The 10279-nt window shown below is 43.0% G+C and overlaps 1 protein-coding gene across 1 annotated transcript; it reads left to right on the top strand.

The window, feature by feature from the left end:
- Positions 1-517: 517 nt before the first annotated feature.
- Positions 518-8342, top strand: AKAP17A (A-kinase anchoring protein 17A). The gene is made up of 4 exons (XM_048324133.1): positions 518-1950; positions 4023-4171; positions 4828-5068; positions 6436-8342. Exons 1-4 carry the CDS (start codon positions 1189-1191, stop codon positions 7330-7332), a joined length of 2049 nt encoding a protein of 682 aa, XP_048180090.1. The 5' UTR covers positions 518-1188; the 3' UTR covers positions 7333-8342.
- Positions 8343-10279: the final 1937 nt, after the last annotated feature.

The raw sequence follows: 10279 nt of genomic DNA, 5'->3' as shown, positions 1-10279 counted from the left end.
CCAGGGAAACAGTGCAGTCACTGTCCCTGGAGCTGTTTAAGGAAAGGCTGGACGTGGCATGGTCTATTACCGTGGTGGTGTACAGTCACAGGTTGGACTGGATGACTCAGAGGTTCTTTTCCCACCTAAGTGATTCTGTGAAAGGGGGAAGCTGCCCTGCCGTGCCCCAGCTGTCCCGAGATGCCGGCTGTCCGCTCGGGCAGCGCACGGCGGTGTCCCTGCGGCCGCAGCTCCCCGGCGCCCCGGAGGCCCCGCGCCCCGGACCCGCCGCCTCCCGCCCCGCCGCCAGGCGGCGCCGTCACGCCGCCGCGAGGCGCTCCCGTAGGCCGGGGCCTCGCGCCGCGCGGAAGCGGAAGCGGAAGCGGCGGCGCACGCGGGGTGACGCGTCCCGGCGGCTGCGGGTGAGGCGGGCGCGGGGAGTCCCGTCCGGGGAGCGGGAGCGAGGGACGCAGAGCGGGGCTCTGCCTGCCAGGGGACGCGTAGGAGCCGACGGCGGGGGGTGCGGGTCACCCTGGCATCGGCGAGGGCCGCTTTCCCTGCTGGCGTCTTCCCGGCGTGTCCCCCGCCGCCCGGGCTCCGCCCGCCGGGGGCAGCTGCCGGCGGTGGCCGCTGGCTCCGGTGTGGTTCGCGGTGCTGCCCAGCCTTGCCCTGCGGAGGCTGCTCGGCGCTGCCGGCAGGGAGGGGCGGTGGGGCTTCGGGCTTTTAAATAAAAGGGGCGCTTTTCTTTCGTTGCAGACACCTTCGAGGTCTTCCTTCCGGAGAACGTGAGATCCGCCTCGGCGCCAGCCTGCTGGGGTTCACTGGTTGTTAAGTAGATTTGGGAGCGGTGTGACATCGCGCCGCCAGTCCCTTCCCTCCTGAGAAAGGGTAGCTGCTTTCTGAGCCATCACATACCAACTTCATGTATTCCTAAGATTGTCATCAGCTTCTTGTTTTCTATTCAGAGGCGTTACAGAGGTTTAATTACTTACAGGTTCTAGTGGTTGTAAAGTAATTTAAGATGTTTGTACTACTCGGTTGTAGTTATCTAATTCACTCTTGTGTTAAGAGACATCGTTTTAACTTGGGAATGGTTAAATCGCCAAAGAATTAAATTATTTATGGATAAGGGCTATTTTATTTGACTACTGTTGGCCTGCAACTTAAACTTGCATCTTTTATTTTTTTATCCTATGCTTTTTCTTTGTTATGGCTGCTGCAACAATAGTTCATGATACATCAGAAGCTGTAGAGCTCTGTGCTCCCTGTGGGTTATACCTTAAACCCATTACCAAAATGACCATCAGTGTGGCACTTCCTCAGCTGAAGCAACCAGGAAAATCCATTTCGAACTGGGAAGTGATGGAAAGATTGAAGGGGATGGTGCAAACTCATCAGTTTTCCACTCTGCGGATTTCTAAAAGCACAATGGATTTCATTAGGTTTGAAGGAGAGGTCGAGAACAAAAGTTTGGTTAAATCTTTTCTGGCATGCCTTGATGGCAAAACAATAAAGCTGAGCGGCTTCTCTGACATTTTAAAAGTGCGTGCTGCGGAATACAAGATTGACTTTCCTACCAGACATGACTGGGACTCTTTTTTCCGTGATGCAAAAGATATGAACGAAACCTTGCCGGGGGAAAGGCCAGATACTATTCACTTGGAGGGCTTGCCTTGTAAGTGGTTTGCAGCCAAGGAGACTGGCTCGGAAAAGCCAAGTGAAGAAGTCCTTATAAAAGTTTTCCAGAAATTTGGAGAAATCCGTAATGTGGACATACCCATGCTGGACCCTTACAGAGAAGAAATGACTGGCAGGAATTTTCACACTTTCAGTTTTGGAGGCCATTTAAACTTTGAAGCATATGTTCAGTACCGAGAGTACGCAGGATTCATCGAGGCCATGAATGCCCTGCGAGGGATGAAGCTGATGTACAAGGGCGATGATGGCAAAGCAGTGGCTTGCAATATAAAGGTGAGAGACTGCAGCCTTTTGTGTGGGAACCCACATGAAAGCCCAAGTACAGCTAAATGTTATTTCCATAGTGCTTGAAACCTTTATCTGTAAACCATAGTGATGACAACAGGCGATACTGGCGGCACTAGTGTAGCTTTATGGGACAGACATAATACAATTTTTAAAGGAAAATGTTGGCAGAAAAATATGTTGTTAGACTACATGAGCAAAGTGAGTGGGTTTTTGCTTTTTTCTTGACAAGGCAATTCTAGAAATGAGAACTGCTTATGGAAGGATCAAGTTCATGAACACGATTTTCTAAATTTTTTAGAAAATAATATGTTTTTATAAATCGTGATTTCACTTAAAATTCCAGTTCTGAAAAAGTTCAGACAAATTTCACCAGAAGTTTAACTGTAAAGTGCTTTATTCTTCCATGTGTTCACTACAGAGAGACATTTTGGGGGAGAATTTCACGGCCTCTGTATTTGGTCCCTGCATTAAGAACTAGGTCTACCAGTCAAGGGTCAGAACTGAAAGTTTTAGTATCATGTGGCCTGTATGGCCTGGGAAATACACAGTTAATCATTAGCATACCTTACATACAGGAAGGCCCCACAAAAATTTAAATGATAATTTTCATTCCTAGCACAGCTTCCTGTGAATGCCCTATGCTTATTTCATAATGTTTGCTTACGGAGTTTTCCAGAAGTAATTTTCTGTAACCTCATTGTCTTAGAAATTACAGCTATGACAGAAGGGAACAAGGCAGTCTGTTCAGAGGTAGTATCTCTGAAAGCATGGCCTCAAGAAAACTTACTCTGTTTGGAGGTGGTCTGTGGATTTATGTGTTGGTTGAGTGAAATGTTTGCGGAGGTATTTTGGTATGCCCAGTAGTCATTCATCAAACCAGGGAGTGTATTTCAGAAAAAAAAGCTTGAGTATTCCTTTGTGCAATCTGGGAACATGCAGATACTTATTTAAATTGTAGTTTAGTCAGTGTAAATAAAATACTCTAATCTTTTATCTTGTTATCAAAGCTTCTCACTTGCGGGATAGAAATTGTGCCTTGACCTGGTGAAATTCAAACTGTCATTTACATGCAGGGGATCAGGGTTCCCAAATTTAGTTTGGCTGTGCAAGAGGAATCAAGCCTTCCTGGCAGCTGCCCTGTCAGGACAGCAGCTCTCTGTCATACAAGGTCACAACACCTTGTCTGTTTGTACCTATTTGTCCTTTTAGTCTGTTAGTGAAACATCATTTTGCATAGAGCTTGGGTAGATTAAACTGCAGAGGATGTGCTCTTTGTTCTCTGCCCTGTGGTTCATGACCATGGGTCTGCGGAAATGTGTTATAGATCCCTGCCTGCCTGCACTCAGAATTGGAGATTAGGACACTGGGGCTATGGTGTCTGGTGGTGTCCTGTTCCAGCACGCAGCTGGATGTGACCAAGGTGTGTTCACATATCCTGGAAGCTGAGCCCCTCTGAGGTCTCATTTTTCAGATGTGTGTGTCTTTCTTTTCTTTCTCTTCCCACGACTTGGGATCTTAAGCCCAGTGTACCTCAGTTTGGGTTTTAGAACTGGTGGGGAGGCTTAAACCAGGTGCTGAATGTTTTAGAACTATTTCTTCTGCTGAATTTAAGTATCACAGTTTTAGACAGAAAGGAAGGCTGTTACTTAAAACTATTTCTACCTAGTGCTGTACAGTCCCTAACAGCATTCATTAGCTAAGAGTTTTGTATGTGCCCGTTCTGACACATGGGACAAACAGGGTCTCAACCACTGAAAACATTGGATAGACAGAGCCTCAGTCACACTGGGGTTTATTTTTGGTTGTGAGACACACAAGTATAAAGTGGTATCTGATTTTGCTGTGTGTGCACACGTTTAGTTCCCAGCTACCTGGTTACAAGAGGTGGAGCTTTCTCTGTGCACATAGAGAAGTTCCCTTTGTTTTGAAAAAAAGTTTTACGCACCTGATTGTACTTACACCAAGGTCTAAGTTAAAATTGTGTGGGGTTGTCAGGTTGTAATTTTTAATTTTTTTTTCTGTCTCCTTAAAACTGTTTTCAATTGTATCATGTAAAGGTTTCTTTTGACTCAACAAAACACCTCAGTGATGCATCAATTAAGAAGCGTCAGCTTGAAAGGCAAAAGCTTCAAGAGCTTGAAAAGCAGAGAGAAGAACAAAAACGTAAAGAGAAAGAAGCTGAGGAAAAACAAAAAGAGGAAGAAAGGTATTTATTCCTTATTGTTCAGTTATATTTTTAACAATCAGGCATAACAAAATTACTCCCTCATATCAACTGATATGCATCAAAAGATAGAAAATAATTAAACACACGTTTTCTGTAGCTAAAGTGAAGTACTTAAAACCAAGTGTGGTTATTTAGTTTACCACTTATGCTTATGTTCAATTCAAAATATTAAAACTGCGAAATTCTTAATTTCCTAAAAATCTTGCCATTATACACCTAGTTTCAGAAACCCTTGGCCTTTAGCATAAGCTACCATTTTGTCCTAGTCACTGAAATAAAACCCACCACCACTGCACACATTCATTGGCTTGATATTTTTCTTCTTGCCATGGTAATTCTCTGCCCAGCTGCCTCATGCATTGTTATTGTCTCTGGTCAAAGTAGTTCAAAAATAATTCTTCGCTGTAGCCATTTTTGTCTTTGAATTCCAACTTGTTTTTAAAAATAGACGGAATATGACTGTTTGCTGTCACAACTAAGGGTTAAAATATTCTGTTTTCTACTTTTGTTCTGCAGTAATCAACATGACTTATTTAGAAACAAATTTACTTGAAGTATAAAATGTATTTTACATGGAGTAGGAGTTTGAAATTGTACTTGGCCTAGAAAAGGCAAAAATATTTGTCTCTTTTTAGGAAGCAGAGAGAGCTTGAAGAATATGAGAGAGAGAGAAAAAGAGAAGAGAAGTTGCGCAAGAGAGAGCAGAAACAGAAAGATCGTGAAGTTCAACGGAACAAAAAGCAACTTGAAAAGCTTCAAGCTGAAGAACAGAGAAAACTTCAAGAAAAGATAAAGCTAGAAGAAAGGAAGCTCCTGTTAGCCCAGAGGAATCTTCAGTCCATTAGATTAATTGCAGAACTGCTAAGCAGAGCAAAGGTAACTTCAATATTTATTTCACAAGCTAATGAAGAACCCAGCAGAACAAAGCCCTTTACTGGCTTTAAAGGAGGTGGGGAGCACTGTTCATTAAACAGGTTTACTACCTCTGCAGCTGCTATTCCTTAGACCAAAATTTCAGAAAAGCTCAATGAAACAGTATTTCTCTCTTGGTAAAACATGCACTTGTAGGTAAATGGAAAGTGAACTTGAACCTATCGTCCTGAATAGCATTTTTTACCTGTAAATTAATTGTTGGGTTTTCTTAAGTCCAGAAAAAGAATGTGTGAGCATGATGAAGTGAACTAACCACAGAGGATAAGATGCAAGACTCCTTCCCTAGTTCCAGTTTGGATGCTGTTTCCCATCTGCCTTGTAGTGATTCTGTTCTCTGTTCTTTGCAGTTTCAGAGATTGAACTTTCATTAGTCAGTGTTTGAAATGTGCAGAATGTTTCTTCTGTAGGAAAAGTACTGTCAGCAAAGGTTTCAAATGTTAGATCTTGTCTCTAACAGTATTTTTGTTTTTCCACTGAAACACTGAAGCTTAAGACTTGGATAAAACCTTATTAGGGTGTACTGTATGTGAAATATTTTCTGTAGAAACGAAAAGCTGTGTGGAAAAGCGCAGGTTTTTTCTTGATTCCAGTGCACTTCAGGAGTGTTTTTGAACTCACAGTGCTATGTACAAATCAGTTATGTACTAGAAGAAGGGAGAAATGCCTTTCGCAGACTTTTTAACTTGGTAGCTGTGGGATAGAAAGGTTGTCTGATGAAACAGAGAGTGTGTTTCTTTCATTTAGAGAATTCTGAGGTCTGTACTAAGCCACTTGACTTAGGTCAGAATAAAGATTGAACTTTTTCCAGTATCATGAATTTTTAAAGTGGTTGACAAAATGACAATCAGTTTCTACATAATTTTTGTCCATTTAATTACTTGCTGTTTGTATGGACTCATTGTAAAGTCATCTATGAACCACAAATGCCAATCATCTAAGAGAAGTTCTTCTCAATAAAATTTAAAACATTTTTAATTTGACTGAAGCCTGACCCTGACAAATGTATTTCAATATTGCAGATTTCACATGGTGTTACTTTCATTATATTAAGGAGCCATGAAGACAAAGCTTCTACTCAAGAATTGTGGACCAGTAGTGTTTCACCTTACAGCAGTTTTGTATTAGTGGGTTTTGTTGCTTGATTAGTTTTGATTTTTTTCCCCTTTAAGAAGGAAACACGATTTTATTTTGGGATGGTTCTGTTTGTTAGATTTTATTTTCTTGCCATATTGCTGCCTTTGTGTTGCTGTAACTTGGAAACGAGCAGGTATTTTTTGTTTACTCTTACCTTCCCTTTGATTGTCTTTCAGACAGTAAAGCTTTTGGAGCAAGAACAGAATGAAGAAAAGATTTGTCTTCAGCAGCTAGAAGAGAGACGAAGGCTCCAGGAGGCTGAGCTTAAACGTGTGGAAGAGGAAAAAGAGAGAGCACTGGGTTTGCAGAGAAAAGAAAAAGAACTGAGGGAGAAACTACTGAACAATCTTCTGAGCAAGAAAATGGATGCAGTTAATCAAAGCAAAGAAGAAACCAAAGCATCTCAGACTGACATGCTGAAAAGCCCTACTGCCATTCCACACACTGTGTCATCCAGCTGCATCACTTCTACCTCAGGACAGGCTGTCACAGGCAAACTGGCTCCTGGCTCTCAAATAGAAGTAGCATCCCCTGAAAGTGTAAACACTCAATGCAAGTACTTAAATGGCAGCATTCATGACAAAGTTCATGTCAAAGAAGGTCAGAATCTCCATACTACAGACTCTGAGAGGTGTTCTGACAAAAGAGGTTCGGGGGTACTTTCATGTGTTCCCGCCAATAACCAGGACCAGAAGAGCCTCTCTAGCTGTGACCAGAACACGTGCAAGAAGGACTTGCACTGTGAGCAGGACAAACGTGGCACAGAGCCAAGGAGAAGAAAGAGCCGTTCATGTAGCAGCATAAACAGTGATGAGAGTAAGGGTAGACGAGAGAGCAGCAGACACAGAAGAGATGTGAGTTACCAGGATGAAAAGCACAGGAAAGAAAGGAGGTATTACAGACGCTCCAGCAGAAGTTACAGCCCTCGCCGAAGCCGCAGTCCTCGTCGAAGAAGTGCCAGCCCCAGGCGTTCCCGTTACAGAAGAACGCGCAGTAGGGAACGTAGGCGGGACAGGAGAGAAAGGAGTCGTAGTCGCAGAAGTGCGAGCAGGAGACGAAGGCACCGGAGGTGATCACTGAGTAAGCAAAGGAGCACTTGGAGTGGGTAGTGGAGGCCTTGGCTCCTTTGAAAGGCTGTGGTAGGACAAAAGGGCCAGAAGGTTGTAAACGAGACCTCATTGGTGTGACTGCTATAGAAAACACAGTTGTTTTAACCAATTTTTAGCTTGCATCTAGTCCCTGAAATCAAGAAAAGAGATGCCAGATTTTTTTGACCTTCCTTCCTTTGTTGTCTCTTTCTAGGTTTCTATGACAATGTAGCTATAATCACCGTGCTTGTGCTCAAGTTCCTAAAGTGCTAAAAGTCAACCTGTTTCAGTTTTCTAAACCTTAATTTTAGCGTATTTAGTTTTTATCTCTGTATCACCTAATTTGGCTTAAGAAATACGTGGGTGCCAGTTATAGGAACTTCAGAGGTGACAAAGTATTACATACAGATTTGATTTAAAGTGTTTTCTGGTGCATTCAGTGAAATCATGTTTAACGAAGTAGATTTTTATTGATTGAGGTGGATAGCAGGACTTTCACATTTTTCTTAAAACTGACTATAAAGATACGCAGGATACCTTTTAAACTGCTGTGATTCCTTCATATGTCTGTATGATGCCAAGCTTTGTGGCCCAAGTTATTCTGGCATGTAATGCCTTTGTATAATCATACTTTCCATGTAAGAGAGACACACTGGTGTAGGAAGTAACAAGCAGTGGTAAAATGGTTGAAAGTTGTTCTCATATTTTGTTGACATATTTGGCTTTGTAATTATTTCAGGTGGCATAGGGATACTTGAAACATATTTTCAGGTACATAAAGAGCTAGACATTGTCTTGAAAAAGGGGCCTTCTTGCTAAATTATTTCTACTTGTGTTGTTGGAAAGTAAGGCTGCAGTGTTTCTTGTTAAATCCATTTAAGAATACTTTTGCTTTTAAAATGCAGCTCAGGAATATTAAAAGCTATAATGTTACAGTGAAAGAGTTTATTTTGCATTTTTATGGTAAAATTAAAAAGAAAACTGTTTCCAGTGAAGTTGCTGTTTTCATGTGTCAGTATATTAAAATCTGCAGAAATGTTGTTTAAAGAACCTGTTTGTTGAAAGTGTCACTCAGCACATTTGAATAATGAAGTTCAGCTTCTCTTCTTGATGGTCCTATTGTGTTACAGCTGTGTCAACTGTTAATTCAGCAGGACGTGTGCTCTTTAACTACAGCCTTCAGATGCCATTTTCCTCACACTGATGCATGAAATCGAAGTGCATCCATTTCCTGGAGTGTCTGAGAAGCACATTAGTGCTGGAGCTCAGCTGGATCCCTGGCTGACTGAGTTTGTCTGCTTTACTTTCAGAGTCTATGTGGATTTGTTTCTTACTAGACCATGCTGCTGAAATCTTTGTAGTTTCTAGCTGTGAACAGAAAAGGTAAGAATTGAGAACACTAAATTGTGAGGAGTTGTTGTGTCCCTTGAAGGCAGAGAGGCACAGACAAATCAGAGAGCTGGGCAATCACCAGCCATATGAAGTTTAACAGGGGCAAGCGGCAGATTCTGCAGCTGGGATGGGGCAACTCTGGATGTATGGACAGACTGGGGAACGAGACTGGAGAGCAGCCCTGCAGAAAGGGACCTGGGGGTTCTGATTGACGGCAAGTTGAACGTGGGTTTCAGTGTGCCCTGTCAGCCCAGAGGGCTGACCGTGTCCTGGGGCACACCAATTACAGTGTTGCCATTTGGTCAAGGGAGGGGATTGTTTCTTCTGTGTCCTCCTTTCAAAATCTGGAGTCTTCTCTCATGAAGCTAAGAACTCAATTCCCAGCTTCTTTCCCTGTGTCAGGCAGCCACACCTGTCAGTTTAAGTGTACTCTAAAATCGGGCTTTGTTGCTGGGGAAAGTTCAGGTTCACTCTTAACTGATACGTTTGTTTTCCTTCAGTAGTGGAAAAATTTCCCCAATTAGCGTGATAGATGTGGTATAAATACCGGGTGTAAATCCCATTAAATCATGGGTTGGGCAGCTTCACTGTACAGCCCTGTGTTCATGCCCACTGGAAAGCCCAGCAGTGAAAGAGACCTCTGAGCCCTATTTCATGTACTGAGTCCCAAGAAATGCCCAGCGTCATGCTGCCATTCTTGATCATTCTTAAATCACATGGTGAGTCAGGAGGAGAGTTTTCTCAGTTGTGAGAATACACCTCTGTTTTTGCACTTGGTTCCAGGAGAGATTTCACATCTGTCACCACAATGTCTCCTTTATGTCCTTGCAGAGGTGCAGGAAGGATTCTTGAGGATGCATAGGGTTTTGGAGTGTACTCATCATCTAGTGATACAAAGGAGCATGTGACCTCCTCCTGTTGGAGAAGGTGAACCCTGCTTATCAGGCTGCTTTTAGCAAGGTCTGAGCTGAAGCAGGTAGGAAGTTTGTGGGCCAAAGCTCTTGAGCTCCTTGTTCTGGGCAGGAGCTGTGCATCTGCTCTCTGCATGGTGCTGCTGCCTCATTGTGGCTGTTGGCAGTGGCAACCGAGAGTTGTTTTTCTGAAGCCCTTGTGAAGCAAAGAAGAACAGGAGTCTCAAAGGGGTAAGTAATCTAAGTTCCTGTTGCTATGGACAGTGTTACTGCATAGTCCTGTTCTTATCCTCAAAGGAGAATGTCTCCTCTTGTATCTGAGAGCTGATGAGCCTCTCCACGTACCAGACTTTCGACCTGCAATTTTCTTACCTTCTGGTCTCAGCCTGCACTACGTGAGTCGGGAAGAAGCTCAGTCAAACAACAGCTTTGCTACAAGAGCAGGGCCAAAGCCCTTCAATATGATTATTGTGATGTTTTCCATCTGATTACTGCCCACTGTGGTAATTTTGATAATGTATGAGTCAAATTGCCAGAAGTAATTGATATTACTAAAAAAACAATTACCAAAGCTGTAACCATATCCAAGTCCTGTTTCTAATTGGTTCTACCTTTGTAATCTATTCAGT

This window comes from Corvus hawaiiensis, chromosome 2 (genome assembly GCF_020740725.1).
Source record: "Corvus hawaiiensis isolate bCorHaw1 chromosome 2, bCorHaw1.pri.cur, whole genome shotgun sequence".
Classification (NCBI taxonomy): domain Eukaryota; kingdom Metazoa; phylum Chordata; class Aves; order Passeriformes; family Corvidae; genus Corvus; species Corvus hawaiiensis.
This window is presented reverse-complemented; position numbering and strand designations above follow the sequence as displayed.

Excerpts from the sequence above, each read along its gene's own strand:
- AKAP17A (XM_048324133.1), top strand. The coding sequence starts at position 1,189 with ATGGCTGCTGCAACAATAGTTCATGATACATCAGAAGCTGTAGAGCTC. Across the intron at positions 1,951-4,022 it reads CAGTGGCTTGCAATATAAAG|GTTTCTTTTGACTCAACAAA; the intron begins GTGAGAGACTGC and ends TATCATGTAAAG. Across the intron at positions 5,069-6,435 it reads AACTGCTAAGCAGAGCAAAG|ACAGTAAAGCTTTTGGAGCA; the intron begins GTAACTTCAATA and ends ATTGTCTTTCAG.